General features: G+C 42.6%; 2 protein-coding genes across 2 annotated transcripts in view; one reads left to right on the top strand and one right to left on the bottom strand.

Moving 5' to 3' along the window:
- The window catches only part of Chrm5 (cholinergic receptor muscarinic 5), a 52,381-nt gene extending 47,067 nt beyond the window's left edge, over positions 1–5,314 (top strand). The window contains exon 2 of the mRNA XM_021156266.2: positions 3,417–5,314. Coding sequence (XP_021011925.1) covers positions 3,499–5,097 — 1,599 coding nt within the window. The 5' untranslated portion in view covers positions 3,417–3,498 and the 3' untranslated portion in view covers positions 5,098–5,314. The remainder of the gene's footprint in view (positions 1–3,416) is intronic.
- An 11,542-nt stretch (positions 5,315–16,856) lies between these two features.
- Positions 16,857–19,125, bottom strand: part of Emc7 (ER membrane protein complex subunit 7) — a 12,791-nt gene continuing 10,522 nt past the window's right edge. Inside the window, exon 5 of the mRNA XM_021152826.1 lies at positions 16,857–17,307. Within this exon, the coding sequence (XP_021008485.1) occupies positions 17,155–17,307 (153 nt within the window). The 3' untranslated portion in view covers positions 16,857–17,154. The remainder of the gene's footprint in view (positions 17,308–19,125) is intronic.

Here is a 19,125-nt window from a genome sequence, read left to right as displayed (position 1 = left end):
AGAAAGAAAGGAGAGAAAGAAAGAAAGAAAGAAAGAAAGAAAGAAAGAAAGAAAGAAAGAAAGAAAGAAAGAAAGAAAGAAAGAAAAGAAAGAAAGAAGAAATGGGTCTCAGTATGTAGCCTTGACTGGCGGAGAGCCTCACTAGATAGACCAGGCTGGCTCTGAACTCACAGAGATCCACCTGCCTCTGTGTCCCAAGTGCTGGAATTAAAGTCATACACCACCACATCCTGGCTGTTTGTGACAGTTCTAAAACAAAGCATTGACCCCCTACAAATATAAGTCTCATACAGCAAACACATCTTTCTGAATTTTCTGTAATCAGGCCAACTTTTAAAATAGTTCAGCTGCCTTCTTATACTTGATGTGTGAAAAAGAAGAATGGAAAACATTGGTAGGACTTCTTAGAAAGAAATCTGCTCTTTTTCCTTTTTCTTTTGAACCAGCATCTCAATAAATTGGCCTTTTCCTAACTCTGGAGTCCAGGCAGGCCGTGAATTGTCCATCCTTCTTAGGATTAGCTCTTAGGCCTGCATCACCAGGTCTGGCGTTCCACTTGTTATGAATTTTAAACATCTGCATCTACTACTTAGGGGTACTCACAGAACACAGAGGGATTCTGGCAAGACCTATGCTGTAAGTCCCAAGTTACTGCCCATTTTATTCTAGAGGTGATAGAACGATCAAAGCCCATGAGACTCTAATGGAATTTGTTAAAGAGCTTCAAGGGATCAGGCTTAGAGAACTCAAAATTGATGGGGCCATCCCTAAAATATACACTGCAAATTTCTACTGCCCTCCACACTCTAAGCTGTTGACCAGGTTTTCTGTAACAGACATTATGAGAAGATAATGCACACAGCAGCTGGGATCCGTACGCTTACACTCCACCTTCCCTTGGGATACTATTGTTGGACCTCAGTTCCAGTCCCAGGCAGTTACTTCTGTTGTCACTTTAGGCCCCATGCCAGCTCACTTATCTGGAGACCAGAAACTCTAGCATGTTCTCCCATGTATCAGTTTTATCTTCTAATGTGCCATTCTCATTAGCATGAAAATGTGGTTTATTTCCACTTTTCTTTAAAAATAAGAAAAGGCCAGACTAGACAGATGGCTCAGCACTTAAAAAGCACTCGCAGCTCTGCATGAAGGCCAGGATTCAATTCCTAGCATTCACACGGTGGCTCACAACTGTCTGCAACTCCATTCCTAGGAGACTCGACTCCCACTTCTAGCCTCCAAAGGGCACTCCATGCCTGCACAAACACGGTGCACAGACACCCATGCACACGTAATCACTCTTGTCCTCGTCCCTCTTTCCCATGCTCCACACAGCTTTCTGACCACCACAGCCCACACGATTTAACAAGATACATTCTGATCTCCTTGGAACTAAAACCAGGCTCAAGCATCAGTCCTAATCTTCCTAGATCAATCAGCCTTACATGAAGCAGTGGATTGCTGTCTCCTCAAGACATTCTCCTCCTGTTGCATACAGAAAAACACGTGTTCATTAGGAGTGCAAAGATGAATATAGAATCTTTGTTTTTACTTCTTTTGGAAAGAGTTGGCTGCCAAGGAATTCTGGACTTTCCGATTTTCCCATAAATCTATCTACAGCAGTATTTCCGAGACTTTTTATGACATGGCACACATAGAAAAATGGTAAGTTTCCAGAAGTCTGAGAATACTGCATAAGACAGAAGGAAAAGGAGCCCCCCNCCCCCNCCCCCNCCCCAGAACTGGGAGAAAAGCGCTCTCTCTCTCTCTCACACACACACACACACACACACATATCCAATGACTCCCTGTCTAGTCCTCGAATTTAAACTGTCTCACCGGCTTTCCTGTGCTCAACGACAGTGCAACCATTTAATATCCTCAGGAATAGGCCTTTCTATCCCTGAAGGCCCAACTTTCTTCCTGGATGGTTGATAAAGCCGAGTAATAGTAAGCCTCTCGATTCATGTGCTGGCACATCTCTTTTATGCTCCAAGGCACTTAGTACACTAATAAACACCATTTTTAAAGCCAGTCAGTTAAAATCCTGCTCCTAACATTATCGCTTCAGACACCATGAGAAGTCATCTCTTCAATGAAATGAACCTTGGACTGCATTTCTTCTTTATCAGTCAAAAGAAATTAAATACAGGTTACTTAATAAGAGCCACCTAAACCTTTGTTTCTTCGCACATTCCTTCGACAGGAGTTCTGGAGTTCTTCTTGATATTTAACCCACTGTGAGCACTTGTGTTTTAAGCCTACTGCTTCTGGTTGCTACCTCTGGTGTTCATGTCCAGTTTATGTGTCCCAAATTCAAGTCTGTCACACTCACACTCACCTTCCCCCCTCCCACAACTCCACTTTTATCCCCCACCCTACCCCCATTCCTGCCCTCCACCCCTCCTTCCCCCTCTAACCTCCCCCTCCCTTCCTTTTAAGCAATTCTATTTTTTCTTTTCTTTCTCCCTTTTATAAAATTGCCACAAGAGGGCAGCAGTTTCACACATATGAAAGATGCTCAGGCATTGAGGGCTGTTAAAAAAAGCAAAAGGATTATACAGTTTAAAAAAAAAAAAAAAGTAAAAGCCAGGCCTGTGGCACATGCCTTTAATTCCAGCACTTGGGAGGCAGAGGGAGGCGAATTTCTGAGTTCAAGGACAAGCCTGGTCAACAAAGTGAGTTCCGGGACGTGAGTTCCGGGACGGCCAGGGCTATACAGAGAAACCCTGTCTCGAAAAAAAACAAAACAAAAAACAAAACAAAACAAAACAAAAAAAGTAAAAGACACAAAGTTGGGTGGGTAAGAAGGGGTGGGTCTAGAAGGGTTTGGGGGAGGTGTATATGCTCAAAATACAACATATGGAATTCTCGAAGAACTAATACATTTTAAAAAGAATAGCCCTGATAAAAATGTTACTACTGATGGCCTAGAAATTTCTATGGAAGAAGAATGGTTTCAGTGGGAGAAGCAGGGAATGAGAGAGGGCAATGAGGCAGGAAGACAAAATTCATTTGTTACGTGTGTAAAAATGTCAGAATTTTTCATTGAAAAACATGTAATTGAACTTTTATAGTCAAAGTCCAAAATTCATTAGGCAGAAGAATTTTGCAACGATAAAGTTATATACATATATTACTATACTGTCATCCAATGCAATGATGTGTACAGATATATTTCTAGAATGTTATCCAAATTTTATTTTGCCTTCTACCTCATACTTACCTTAAGTATTTCAACACTATGAATAGTTTTAATAATTAATCTCTTCAGTGGGGAAAAAGGTCCAACAATTCAGCATCTTGTTCTACGTGCACTTCATAATTTTGTTAACAATGATGAGCCCTGAATGAAAAAGAAAACCATGCAGAAGTGTGTGTGATGAGCAGAACTGACCTGTTTGTGTCTCTTCCAGATACTGGCCAAGAAGAGGGGAGGCCAAACAGAGAGTAGCTCCAAACCTTGGACCAAATCTGGGTGTAATTTCTTGAGCCAGGATGGAAGGGGAGTCTTATCACAATGAAACCACTGTCAACGGCACCCCGGCAAATCACCAGGCTTTGGAACGCCATGGACTGTGGGAAGTCATTACTATTGCAGCTGTGACCGCTGTGGTCAGTCTGATGACCATTGTCGGCAATGTCTTGGTCATGATCTCCTTCAAAGTCAACAGTCAGCTCAAGACAGTTAACAACTATTACCTGCTCAGCTTGGCCTGTGCAGACCTCATCATTGGGATCTTCTCCATGAACCTCTACACGACCTACATCCTCATGGGACGCTGGGTTCTCGGGAGTCTGGCCTGTGACCTTTGGCTTGCACTTGACTATGTAGCCAGCAACGCTTCTGTCATGAACCTTCTGGTGATTAGCTTTGACCGTTACTTTTCCATCACAAGACCACTGACATACCGAGCCAAGCGTACCCCAAAAAGGGCTGGCATCATGATCGGCTTGGCATGGCTGGTCTCCTTCATCCTCTGGGCGCCAGCCATCCTCTGCTGGCAGTACTTGGTCGGGAAGCGGACAGTACCACCTGATGAGTGCCAGATCCAGTTCCTCTCTGAGCCCACCATCACTTTTGGGACCGCCATTGCTGCTTTCTACATCCCTGTCTCCGTCATGACCATACTCTACTGCCGGATCTACCGGGAAACAGAGAAGCGAACCAAGGACCTGGCTGACCTCCAAGGTTCCGATTCTGTGGCAGAAGTCAAGAAGAGAAAACCGGCTCACAGGACCCTGCTCAGATCTTTCTTTAGCTGCCCTAGACCCAGCCTGGCCCAGAGAGAAAGGAACCAGGCCTCCTGGTCATCCTCCCGTAGAAGCACCTCAACAACAGGAAAGCCAACCCAGGCCACTGACCTAAGTGCTGACTGGGAAAAGGCTGAGCAAGTTACCAACTGTAGCAGCTGCCCCTCTTCAGAGGACGAAGCCAAGGCCACCACTGACCCTGTCTTTCAAGTGGTCTACAAGAATGAGGCCAAGGAAAGTCCGGGGAAGGAATTCAATACCCAAGAGACCAAGGAAACGTTTGTGAGCCCTCGGACTGAAAACAATGACTATGACACTCCCAAGTACTTCCTGTCTCCAGGTGCTGCTCACAGACTCAAGAGTCAGAAGTGTGTTGCTTATAAGTTCCGATTGGTGGTAAAAGCTGACGGGACCCAGGAGACGAACAATGGCTGTCATAAGGTGAAAATCATGCCCTGTTCCTTCCCAGTGTCCAAAGACCCTTCAACAAAAGGCCTGGATCCCCACCTCAGCCATCAAATGACCAAACGAAAGAGAATGGTCCTAGTTAAAGAAAGGAAAGCAGCGCAGACCTTGAGCGCCATTCTCCTGGCCTTCATCATCACGTGGACTCCTTATAACATCATGGTCCTGGTTTCCACCTTCTGTGACAAGTGTGTCCCTGTCACCCTGTGGCACTTGGGTTACTGGCTGTGCTATGTCAATAGCACCATCAACCCCATCTGTTATGCTCTCTGCAACAGAACCTTCAGGAAGACCTTTAAGCTGCTGCTTCTCTGCCGGTGGAAAAAGAAAAAAGTAGAAGAGAAATTGTATTGGCAAGGCAACAGCAAGCTACCCTGAATCCTGAACAACTCCTCTAGAAAGAACAATGATCACAGTCTGGTTTGCTTGTTAAAGGAATGTCATCTGCCATTCTGAGTCCCTGGAGGCTTGTCAAGGTGCAAGGTCTGTTGTCAAACAAAGAGTCACACATGCACCTGCCTGTGATGCGAGTCTTGTCCATTACCAAGGCCACCCAATGCCTCGAGAATTTGCCGGTGAATCAGAGAGACAGACTCAGGGCCCTTCTCTGGAAGTACACTCCAGTCACCATGGACAATAACTTCAGGAATTGATCTGTGAAGAACAGCAGGGACCAGATGGGAATCTTCCCCTGCTGCATTCTGTCATAGAGTGTTGTGCAGCATGTATGTGGCCATATGAAGTTTTCTTATATAGGCAAGAATCAGGAGCATGTAAGCCAGTTGCACCTCCAGATAAAAGTGTTATTCAACTGGCTTCTAAGAATATCACTCTTTGTAATGTCATCCGCATTTATTACACACTATCATGTGCATTGTACTGTGGCATATTTTTCTGATCATACACAGAAAGAATGCTCTTCCTCTTCCTTTCGTAACTATGACAACTCCTGTACCCATTGAAACCATGGTGATTCCCCAAACCATCATTCTCTCAGTATCTTGAGTCAAGAAGGATGCTAACATTGGCTTACTTGTACACTTGGTCTCCTAGAGGGGCCTTTATTCTGCTAATAATGATGATACATTATCACACATAGTTATTTTCATGCTTACCAGTGGGGTAACTATTTTGCTAAACAAATACTGTGTATCATTTCTGGTGTCCATTTGGAGTCACTTATTCAGTACATTGTGTTCTCAGGAGAAACTAGTTGTATAATAGTCCTGCCCAGGATTTTCTCCAGGATGTTGAATGCTTGTTCATTTATGTTGTTTTCAGGGTGTTGCTTTCTAATTTCTTCTCAAGACAAACCAAACACAAAACGTGGAAAACAAATAGGATTCTTCCCATGCCTTTAAATTTCTTTAAGAGCCTTTTAAGTCCCTAACCCCCTCACTCAGAACCCTAACTCACATTCAGACATAAACAGGTCACTGTCCTGTGTGGGATAGGTGAGCTACTTGGACAAACAGGAGGGGGATGTCTTCTTCTTCTTCTTTATAGGTCTTTTATATTTGAAAAAAAAATGACTTCCTTGTTGAGACCTATCCAAATTCACCCAAAAGTGAGAAGCTTATGAGTGCGCTTGAGGGTTCAGTGCAGCTGGCCATGGTCCTTAAACATGAAAACTTCACTATGGGGAGTCCAGTGATGTCATTCTCTCCCCCCCCCCAACCTCCTTTGGTTTTTGGAGACAGGGTTTCTCTGTATAGCCCTGGCTGTCCTGGAACTCACTCTAGACCAAGCTGGCCTCAAACTCAGAAATCCACCTGTCTCTGCCTCCCAAGTGCTGGGATTAAAGGCGTGTGCCACCACCGCCTTGCTAGTGATGTCATTCTTGCCTTGCAGGCAGTTGGCACTGGATTCAATCCACAGCACCAATGCAAACATGTTTTAAATGTAAGTTTCAGCTTTAAAAACGAAGTGTAAGTTATAATGATATACAAACAAAATTACCAACATACATTTGTATGCTGGAATTACTTAAAAACAGAATTTAACTGAACTATCCAAATATTTTTCTATAAACCAACTGGAAGTGCAATGGTGCTCAGGAGAAAGCGCTTACCTGGCATGCTCGAAGCCCTGCGTTTGAGTTTAAGAGATGGGACTGGGGAAAGGTGAATTTAGATGCTTCTTTGATGATTCTGAAAATAATGCATGTCCAAGAAAAGTAAAGCTATGAAATAATAAGTCACGTTAGCGAAAGATACAGAGTAAAACCGGGCAATGGGTCACCAACAACTGACAGGTGGAAACTCCTGCCGGAAACTTTATAGCTAAATCTGCTGATATCTTTTGATGCTGTGTTAAAAGATTCTCTACCCTTTATCTGGGTGTGGTGGAACATACCTGTAATCCCAGCACTTGAGTGGTAGAGACAGCTTTGTCTCTAGCACGATCCTATTTCAAAAAGAAAAAAAAAAAAATCTGGATTTCATTTCACTCAATGGAAGCCAGCTCTCTTTTAACCCCATTTTCTAAGATGATGGAAAAAAGAATTGACCTGGTTTCCTGAGAATCAGGTGTGTACCTGAGTTCTTCCTTTGATCCAAAAGAATGGAGTTACATACCAAGGAGGCTTCAGGATGGGAGACTCTTGGACAGGACAAGGCTAGTCCAGATGGCCCTCTGTCCTATCCCTGCAGAGTCCTGATGTTGAGAAGAAACATGTTTGATGCACCTAGTTGTGGAGCCCTGGTGAAGAGCAGGTTGACACCTGCCAAGAACTTAGTAGAAATACTAATTGGCTCAAATCTCTGAGACAGAGGTTCCCAGGCCTACATGATACCAGAAGGGTGTGGCTTTACTTAAAAACCTGCTTTACCAGCTCCACACATGCTTGATTCTTTTCCTTTAAAGTCTTGGCTGCTGGCAGAATCTGAAATCTCTCCATGAAAATGGCATTTTTAACGCTGTGCTGGGTACTCGGCTTTCACAATAGAGAGGTAAGCCAGTTAGAGCAAACTTACCCAGAACTGGAATGGGGAGAGTCTTGCTCCTCGAGACACACGGAACACTCTACTGTCACATAAAACCAACCCTTTTCACTTATCTTTTGAGAAATTGATCTTTATCTTTGATTTTGGAAAGCATTCATGTGTACAGGGCTCCTCATGCCCATTAGCATAGACAAAGCACACCCCCAAACTACCGGAGAAAACAAAGGTTTCCTAGAGTCAGGCTGTTGAGTGGATCCTTCTGAATGCAGACATCCAATTGTAAACTACAGGACCTGGGGAAGTGGGTGGGGCACAAGCTGACCAGACCCTAGGCCTGGGCCCCTGCGTCCTGAACTGTGTCTGTGATGAACTCTTTCCAGCTTTAACTAGCTATCTGTTGAATGATAGATTCATGCTGTCAATAATGTGCTTTGTTTCTCCTTGGCTGTGCATTTGGTGACAAGTCCCAGAATCTTGGTTTTCCATTCATGTTTTGGCAAAACAAAGCACTTTATCAGTGGGCCTCTGCTTTGGCCCTCTGCTGAGAGTCCTTTGAGGATAATGCTGTCCGTTCTTTGTAATTGTTAAATCTGTACCTGAACCCCTGGGTTGGGGTATATGGCTGTTTACTGTAAATATCCAAATCACAGGAAAGCATACTGTACTTGTGTTGTTCTGGATACTCAAGAAATGTAACCACACAGTGATTCCATGGAAAGTGTTAAAACTGGAGAATGCTCTCTGGTTAGCATGATGGACCCATCTGTATCAGGGTCCTACCCAGCTCTGCATGGCCTTCCCCTTTAAGATAGGGTAAAACTATGGAATACACATCTTGCTACTTTCTGTGATTTGCCATTTCAGTTACCAATGACCAAATTAAGATTAAATAATGATGATTTTAAAAGTCTATGGCTAAAATTCTTCCTTTCTCCTGTAGCACAAGGGATAGGGACAGACCTAGAAACACAACTCTTCTTCTCAGACAGAGACCCTGCACCAAATGCAACAGCTCCACTTTGTCACGTCTTTCACCACCACTGTAAGTGATTTTAATCGCCATCTTCCTCTTGTCAGTTCATCAGTGAGGTTCAACATTATGCAAGCTCTCCGCTGATTTAAGAAAATCTAGATGAGTGGGTGACTGTGTTAGGAATGGAGCCAGAAGCACATTTTTAAAAGAACAAACTCATTTGAAGTTAATTTTGAACTTATATAAAAGCTGAATAAGCACTACAAACAACTTTTTACCCTTCATCTACTTTACAAATGCATTAAAAATTTGTCTCATTAATGGGCACTCTCTCATTTTTTTAAAATATACACACAATGTTTTTCTCAGCTTTCTGAGAATAGGCTGTCTTCCCGTCTCACTGTGTTTCTTAAGAACAGAGTTACTTTATGTAACCACTGCAGGAATTCAAAAAGCAGAGAACTGCCCTGGCTACAATGTTGTTCTGTAGTCTATAGACTGTAGTCAAATTTCAACACTTTGTACAAATGCTCTTTACTATAAGAATTTCTTTTCCCATTCAGGAGATAATCTAGGACCAAAGAGAACACTGCCGTGGCATGGTTAGAACCCTTTAACCTGAGGGAGGGCCTCAGCTTTTCCTTGCCTTTCATTTCCAGGCCCTTCTGCATACTAAGCAAGCAGTCACCTGGCCAACGATATAATGTACAGATTCAGTCCCACAATGGTTTTGCACTTTTCCTCCCCTGGAACTCACAGTTCTCCAGTCTTAGCTTTCTGAGTACTGGGATAATAACCATTAGCCACCCCCAACCTGATTTAATTTTTTTAAATAAGTAAAATACTAATGTTTATAAAAATCAAAACTATAAACAGATTTACTCAAAGAAGTGTCCCTCTGCCCAACATTTTTTAAAATCCCATTCCATCATTGCCTAGGTAATAGTCTCTGTTTCTTCCTTTTATTCTTTAACAAAACAAACAACAAGGTGGCTCAGTGGATAAAGTTGCTTGTCTCCAAACCTGAGTCCCATCCCTGGGGCCTATGTGGTGGAAGGAGAGAACCAGACCCTGCAGTCTGCACCTCTGCTGCCACACAAACAAAACAAATGAAAACCAAAAAACCCCCCCAAAAAAACCTTAAAATTTCTTTTAGCCGTTTCTTCAGTGTTTGCACCCATTTTTTTTTCTTTTTCCAATTTTTTATTAGGTATTTCTTCATTTACATTCAAATGCTATCCCAAAAGTCCCATATACCCCACCCCCACCCCTGCTGCTTCCCTACCCACCCACTCCCACTTCTTGGGCCTGGTGTTCCCCTGTACTGAGGCATATAAAGTTTGCAAAACCAAGGGGCCTCTCTTCACAATGATGGCCGACTAGGCCTTCTTCTGATACATATGCAGCTAGAGACACGAGCTCTGCGGGTACTGGTTAGTTTATATTGTTGTTCCACCTATAGGGTTGCAGACTCCTTCAGCTCCTTGGGTACTTTCTCTAGCTCTTCCATTGGGGGCCCTGTGTTCCATCCAAAGCTGACTGTGAGCATCCACTTCTGTGATTGCCAGGCACTGGCATAGCCTCACAAGAGACAGCTATACAGGGTCCTTTCAGCAAAATCTTGCTGGCATATGCAATACTGTCTGAGTTTTGTGGCTGATTATGGGATGGATCCCCGAGTGGGGCAGTCTATGGATGGTCCATCTTTTCATCTCAGCTCCAAACTTTGTCTCTGTAACTCCTTCCATGGGTGTTTTGTTCCCAATTCTAAGAAGGGGCGAAGTGTCCCCACTTTGGTCTTCTTTCTTCTTGAGTTTCATGTGTTTTGCACATTGTATCTTGGGTATTCTACGTTTCTGAGCTAATATCCACTTATCAGTGAATACATATCATGTGAGTTCTTTTGTGATTGGACTATCTCACTCAGGATGATACCCTCCAGATCCATCCATTTGCCTAGGAATTTCATAAATTCATTGTTTTTAATAGCTGCTTGTGGACGTTGTACATCGTGGTGCGGAGCCTAGTGCGCACCACGATGTACAACGTCCACAAGCAGCTCCGGTAGTACTATGCCCAATTTTCTGAGAAACCGCCAGACTGATTTCCAGAGTGGTTGTACAAGTTTGCAATCCCACCAACAATGGAGGAGTGTTCCTCTTTCTCCACATCCTCGCCAGCATCTGTTTGCACCCATTTTAAAAAATCGGGCATCTACTTGTATTTTGATGTCTTAAAAAGTATCCACCACTTTCTCTAAAGCTCTGACTCATCAGCAGTGATTACTTCCCAAATACCCATCCATCCCTTGGGCCCTCAATGTACAAAAAGAGCTGTGTGGACTCGGGTGTCTCTATGAAGCAATTCTCTGTTGGGTACTAGGTTCAAGAGCTCTGCATGAAGCTAAACACACGGGTCCTAAAGAAGCAGCTATGGGCTGTGCCCTCCTGCAGCAGCTACTGTTACTGAAAGCTATGAAGACATCCAGTAGAACAAGTTACCTTACTATGGAGACAGTAAGTGGTAACCAACAAAAGACCAACTCATGTGCATGTTAAACTCAGAGAAGGCACACTCATTATTATCCTCCAAGGGACTGTGCTCATCTCCCTTAGTGATTCATGACTTACTGTGTGGGGGTGGGGAACACAGCCTTAAAATCATCTGTGATCAGTAATTAGGCAAAGGAAGCCAAAGCAAAATGAATCTGGCTTTTGCTCATTGTGTCCAACAATCAGCCATACTTACCTAACATCAGTATGCTTCGTGGCAATCTATCTACCAAAAGTCCTCATGTTGTTTTTTAAAACATGAATCTTAAACAAGTGTCAAGCCAGTAGATGCCTCCAAGGACGTTCTTATGTTGCTGCTAAAAACAGCCATCCCAAGAGCATTATTTCCCCGATCCTTGGTAGAGCTTTTAGGATCATGACTACCTTGTATGCATCTACACGAGGCCCTTGGAGACAGAAGAGGCATCTTTACCTTTAACACAGAATGATGCAAATGCATCCACTTAGTCCAAAGGTCACAAGACAGGACTTGGTGCTCACTTTTAGTGGTCCTCAAGTATCCAAAGATCCCCAGCACCCGCTTAAATGCAAATATGCACCTATAATCCTGAACTGAGGAGATGAACACAAGATGATCTCTAGGGCTTGCTGGCCAGCAAGTCTAGCCAAACTGGCAAGCTCCCAATGCAGTGAGAAACCCTGTCTCAAAAAAAAAAAAAAAGATTGAAAAGGGAACTCCATGTCAATTCTGACCTGGACATGCACATGCATGAACACACACACATAAAATTATATTCAGTTTTATTTTATATGCACAATATTTTAAATGACAATGGTCGATGTAACAATACATACTTTCTTAGGAAACAAATAAGTGAAAGATTACTAAAATTCTGCCAGGTAGAGGTGACTGCAAAGTATATTAGCAGCTACTCTTGAAATTGTATTGTGTACAAGTGCATACTTTAAAATTCTTATCATATATTAATTGTATAAAGCAATGTATTTTGTGATATTTTCATATATGATATATTTTAATAGTATCTATTCTAATAGCCTCTTGTCCGCCTCCTTCTTACCTGTCAAATAGTCCCACTTCTGCCCTCACTATCTTTTTAATTTAATATAGATTCTGTATATGGGAAAAGATATGAGCATTTTGTTTTTCTGAGTCTGGCTTATTTTGCTGACCATGACAATCCCTAGTTTGATCCATTCTCCTGCCCACCACATCTTTGTAGATGATCCAATGCCATTGTGAATGTATAGCACATTTTCTTTATCCTTTCATCCATTGATAGACTCCTCCACTGATTTCAAACCCTGGCTGATATGAATAGTGCTACAATAAACATGGGGGTGCGGTGTCTCTATTGTATGCTCACTTTGATTCCTTTGGGCATATGCACAAGAGTAGCTGAATCGTATGTTAGGGTTTTTTTTTTAAAGATTTATTTATTATTATATGTAAGTACACTGTAGCTGACTTTAGACACACCAGAAGAGGACATCAGATCTCATTACAGATGGTTGTGAGCCACCATGTGGTTGCTGGGATTTGAACTCAGGAACTTCAGAAGAGCAGTCAGTGCTCTTACCCGCTGAGCCATCTCACCAGCCCTGTTAGGGTTTTTTAATATTTATTTATTTTATGTATGTGAGTACACCGTCACTCTCTTCAGACACACCAGAAGAGGGCATTGGATTACCATTACAGATGATTCTGCACCACCATGTGGTTGCTGGGAACTGAACTCTGGACCTCTGCAAGAACAGTCAGGGCTCTTAATCGCTGAGCCATCTCTCCAGCCCTCGTATGTTAGTTCTATTCTTAGTCTTTTGAGGAGCCTCTGCACTGACACAATGCCTGGATTAATTCCCACCCGCCTTAGCAGTGTAAAGTTTGGTTCCTCCCTGCACACACAGCACCATCTATAAACATATTTCATTTGAACTTACAGTGCTATTAAGTAGCATTTGGCAGTCCTTGAACAGAAAGTATCTGGCCACTTAGACTCTTCAGAGATGAATTCATAAGGCCTCAAGTGACATGGAAAGCTCCTACTTCCAACTAAATATAGATCAGAAAGAGACTGCATCTGTCACTTTCTATCTCTGTTAGATGCAGCTAGAACCACTTAGGGGGATAAGAGGATTACTGTCCTTGGGAATTCAGACTCAAGAGTCACCAACCAGGCAACCTGATTATCCTATGCTTGGTTGCTTATTTTTTTTTCCAGCAAATAATTACTGATTTATGCAATGGACTTGTGGGTACAGAAGGAAATTGATACTGTCCCCTAACCTTCAGGGATATAGGCAAACAGAATAATGGAACAACGAATAGTTCAAGGAAAATCACCCCAGAGGTCGCTGACGGCTCTGCTCCTTCCCAGATACAAATATTTCCCTTTTCTAAATCTCTTTCCAACTGTTCTTTGGCACAGAAAGAAAACTATCAACAGAGTCTGGGCCTGGATGCAAAGGGTAGAAGAAAGGATGAGTGGAGGGTGGTGAGGCTCATGTGGACTGCCACGCTCACCATGTTCCCGCCCACAGCCTGTCAATCAAAAGCAAGACAGAATGTCTAGCTCAGATAAGTCTAGAACTCTCTATGGAGCTGAGGATGACTTTGAACATCTGATCCTCCTGCCTCCCGCTGCAAACTGGTAGAATTACTTGTGCACATCATCACACTGATTGCACGTGATGCTGAGGACTGAACTCGGGGTTTTCTGCATGCTACAGAAGCACTACCAACTGAGCTACTTCTCCCGCTTGGGAGTAGTTGTTTCTTTCCCTGCATTTGGTTCCTACTTCACATGCCACATGCCAACACACCATGTTGCAATCCTTCTCTTTTTTTGGACACACTTTTCTATTTTATGATAACCGGATAACACAAAGGTCCTTTTGCTCACTGGAGAAGCCAGGAATGCTAAATATGCAGGGTTGTCTTTTCAAGAGAAAAGATGTATAGCTTATTTTCTGCCAAGAAGGCTGGGGATGCAAGTGGCTACTAGCCTAGGTAACCCCTGTGCTATCTGTAGGACCAGGCCATATCTGGCTTCCCCTGAGCTCCCACAAGAAGGACCTGAGGTAGCTAATAGTCTAAATGACCGGTGCATTATTTGTATGGGCAGGGCTTCCCCAAGCTCCCACAACCAGGACCAGAGGTAGCTAATAGTCGAGATGACTTCTGCGCTATCTGTATGACTGTATGGAAGAGCAGACCTGTATCTGAGAAGAGTTTCGGTGTAGTCATGCCTCATTGTGCACACAGGATTGTGTTGCACTAGGAAACTTTTTTTCCAAATTGTACTATACTTAAATATGCCTAAAATAAACTGCCTGGTGTCAGACTCTACAAGTTTGAACCAACATCAGCTATGAGTCATGTTAAGCCAGATTTCTTTCTTGCCTCACAGGGCTCGACAACACTTTGCTGGCCCTAGTGTCTGCAGAGACCTACCAACTTCCCCACCAGCTCCTCACAAGAGATGTCAGGTAGCATTACAGAGATGAAGAGTTGCCTGTAGATCCAGCAAGAATGCCTTCAAAAGTAAATGCATACAGTCAAACATGCCTTTATAGACATACAACTTGAAGCAATGAAAACAGGAAAGCCTGTCAAGGTGGGAGCTATCAGGATAGGTAGAAGGGCTATCTATCTACCAGGAATATTCTTTACAACCTATTTTAAAGACGATATAAAGAAAAGCTGTCTCTATGCTACTGGCCTTTTCTGGGCCTTGTCGAAGGTTTAAAGCTAGGCCTATAGCCAATACCACCCTAAATGTCCCCAATCTCATCTGATCTTAGAAGCTAAGCAGGCTCTGGCCTGGTTAATACTTGGATGGGAGATTTGAATCTGAGGCAGAAGTGGGCAAGGAATGGGAGGCCTATGTTTTTCTTCTAATTAACATTATCTCGAAGTTTTTCTTTTTTGAATTGTTTATTGTCATTTGGGCACTGGAGCCCGAGACTATGGCCCAGCAGGTTATAGATGTGCTCTACCATTGAGCTGCAGCCTCAGCCCCACCTTGCCTTGTTACTTGGTATTGGCTGCAACCAATAGGTTTCAAGATTCAAGCACAAGTTGGTCTGAGCGCAGTCGCTCTGTCCTGGAGTTTGATATACATGACTGACTGACTTTCTCTACATCCAGTCTTAGGGATTGAATCCAGGACCTCTCATGCTAGGCCAGCATTCCACCAACTTCTTAAAATGTTTTGAGACAAGGTCTCCTTAAGATGTCCAACCTAGCCTTGCCCTTACTATGATTGCCAGTCTAGCCTAGGAAGGCCATGAAATTGTGGTCCTCCTGCCTCAGCCTGCTTAGTAGCTAGCCTTACCTGCCCACACTATCAGGCCTAACCCAGGGTGTTCCTTTATGATTTTGCTACAATTTGTCCTCCAAGAGACAAAGTAATTTCAGGCTTGCAGTGCATTCAGGAGGCATCTTCTAACCTCTACAGTCACCAGTCCCACCTCTGGGAGTACTTTCTTTTAGCTATACTTGTTCAGTTCCTCCATAAGCCACCCACTCTCTACTTCCTGCCCCCAACAGACACAACTCAACTCAGAAGTCATCCATCTTGCTCCTTCTCAGCTTCAACCTGATTAATTCGTGTACAGCCTTTCAATCTTACCTTGTATATTTCTTTTTCCATGCAGGCCCATTTAAGGACCTTATTAACACTTGTCTGCTTCCTTAAGCATTTATTGACGATCATGTGGCACACATTTGGAATCCCAGAATTTAGAAGCTTGAGGCAGAGTTATCACATATTTGAAGCTAACCTGGGCTATGTAATTAGTTTCAGGTTAGCCTGGGGTCCAAAATAGGACTTTGTCTCAAAAACAAGCAAAAGAGAAAGAGTTTGGAACCAAGCCTTATGTGTGCTTTCAATTTAATGTTAACAAAGCAATGCAGAGTCCTTTCATGAAGGAGAGAAGGGAAGCCCTCGACTTGTCTGATACTGTGGCTTGAGAGCTTCTTTGGAATTAAAATAACTTGTAAGAAAAAGTATAAAACCTTTTATGACTTACTGAAGTAAATTTAGCTCTCCAAACTGAAATGTGATGTTCTCATGCTGTAAAACATTCCAAAAAGAACTCCAAAAAGAGAGATTTGAAAACTTTTTAAGCTGTGTCCCTATATGACACTAAGGCTGGTTTCTCATCCTTAGGCCAGGAGGCCTTGTTTCTTAGCTGGGCCGCTTTGCCATCTCCCTACCTACACAGCCTTACTGAGATAGATGCTGAGATATCCATCTTTGTACTTTATCACAGACCACTGCACACAGCTAGCAGACAGTAATTGTGAAGTGAATCGGAAAGACGGAAACTAGGACTTGTGTGATGGGTACCTGCTGACCCACATGTCCACACTCTACAACAAGTGCTACGGTAAGATGAGAACTGCATCAGGAACATGCCATGCTTTACAACCAGGGAATGTTTACTGTGAGCGCACGTCTTAGGGTTTTATTTTTGAAAAAGTCTTACTCTGTATCCCGGGATGGCCTCAATCTCAAGGCAATCCTTCCATTTCAGTGCTAGGATTCCAAGTGTGAGCCACCGCACCTGTCCTAGGGTGGGACTTTTGAAATGTACGGCCATATACATAAAAACAGTGTGCGTTCTTCTACCAAGCCAGTATTTTTAAAAGAGCTCAGATAAAGAACAACAGAAGACAATTTTATCTCTGGATTAAGACTTCTTTAATATACATAATGTATAGTACTTCATATAATTTATTAATGTCATTCTCTATAGGACACTGTAATTAATTCAGTGACATTAATATTGACCTCATACAAAGGATGAAAGCTGGGTTTTCTTGTGTACCAAGTACAAAACATGTGTTAAGAAGTTAACAGAGACAACAGTTGCACGAGATCAACCTCAGGATGACTTGGTTTACAGTAGTCACTTCACACGGTTTTCCATCCATGCCACCCGGTGTAGCCCAGTTTGTGCAATGGCAGCGGGGGCTCAACTACCTCCTTTTGCCAGCTCCGCTTTTGCCTGTTTTACTGCTGCCACTACTAGATTTGCCAGAGGACTTTGAAGAGAAGAGTCTTGTCATAAACTCAGAGACATCAGGCAATTCATGGTTGGAATTCAACATATTCATTGACTGCTCCATCTCCTGCAAGGAGAAAGCATCAGATATGAGTGGTGTTCTCCCGTAATTCTACTGAGTCATCTGCATGTATGAACATATAAATCAAGTAAGGACTCTCTTTTTTTAATTAACCATATCTTTTGTAATTAACCATATCTTTTTTAGATTTTGCAATTTGGTAAAGAACAGATTTTTTTGTTTGTTTGTTTGTTTGTTTTTCCAGACAGGGTTTCTCTGTGTAGCCCTGGCTGTCCTGGAACTCAGAAATCTGCCTGTCTCTGCCTCCCAACTTCTGGGATTAAAGGCGTGCATTACCACTGCCTGGATAAATTTTTTTTTTTTTAAGATTATTTATGTATGTGAGTGCACCATCGCTGTCTTCAGATACACCAGAAGAGGGCATCAGATTCCATTACAGGTGGTTGTGAGCCACCATATGGTTGCTGGGAATTGAACTCAGGACCTCTGGAAGAACAGTCAGTGCTCTTCACCTCTGAGCCATCTCTCCAGCCCCAAATAAGTACTGTCAAGAGAATGCTACTAATTAAAATTAGATTAAAGGATCAAAATATCTGGGTTAGGCATATGAAGCACATTAAGGTTATACATTTCAACTGTGTAACAAGTAAAGCACACAGAGGCTAAGTACAATGTCTCAGCTGTATAAAGACATTAGCATTTACCAAGACAACCAAGTGAATTCATCTCATCAATAGAAACAGCTAATTGACCAAGGAAACATAATACTGCATTTACACAAACTCTTACAAGAATTTGACTCGGGGAGTAGGATAAAGTTGAAAATTTCAGCCTCAGCTACAGCTACAGAGCTGCAGTTAAACAGAACAAGCACCAGACCATGAGCCAAATGATAGGATGGGAAGCTGAGGCAGGAAGATGGACAGTTCAAGGCCAGCGTGGGTAACTTACTGAGATTCTATCTCAACCCAGATCTAAAAACTGCTTAAGAACTAGCACTAGAGACGTTATGAACCAAATTAATCTAACAGATATTTATAGAACATTTCATCCTAAAGCAAAAGAATATACCTTCTTCTCAGTACCCCATGGTACCTTCTCCAAAATTGATCATATAATTGATCACAAAACAGGCTTCAACAGATACAAGAAAACTAAAATAATCCCATGCACTCTATCAGATCACCTCAGACTAAGGTAGGTCTTAAATACCAACAAAAACAATGGAAAGCACACATACACGTGGAAGCTGAACAATGCTCTACTCAATGATAACTTGGTCAAGGAAGGAATAAAGAAAAAAATTAAAGGCTTTTTAGAATTTAATGAAAATGAAGACACATCATACCAAAACTTATGAGACACAATGAAAGCAGTGCTAAGGGGAAAACTCATAGCTCTGAGTGCCTCCAAAAAGAAACTAGAGAGAGCACACACCACCAGCTTCACAGCACACCTGAAAGCTCTAGAACAAAAAGAAGCAAATAAACCCGAGAGGAGTAGACAGCAGGAAATAATCAACTTGGAGCTGAAATCAATCAAGTAGAAACAAAAAGAACTATACAAAGAATCAACAAAACCAGGAGCTGATTCTTTGAGAAAATCAACAAGATAGATAAACCCTTAGTCAGACTAACCAGAGGGCACAGAGACAGTATCCAAAATTAATAAAATCAGAAAGGAAAAGTGAGACATAACCACAAAATATATCTTAAAAATAATTATTCTATTTGTTGAAAATTAACAGTTGAAAATATTAAAATCAGCCAGGCGTGGTGGCGCACGCCTTTAATCCCAGCACTCGGGAGGCAGAGGCAGGTGGATTTCTGAGTTCGAGGCCAGCCTGGTCTACAAAGTGAGTTC

This window comes from Mus caroli, chromosome 2 (genome assembly GCF_900094665.2).
Source record: "Mus caroli chromosome 2, CAROLI_EIJ_v1.1, whole genome shotgun sequence".
Taxonomy (NCBI): Eukaryota; Metazoa; Chordata; class Mammalia; order Rodentia; family Muridae; genus Mus; species Mus caroli.
Note: the sequence above shows the minus strand (reverse complement) of the source record. Positions and strands in the feature narration are given on the sequence as shown.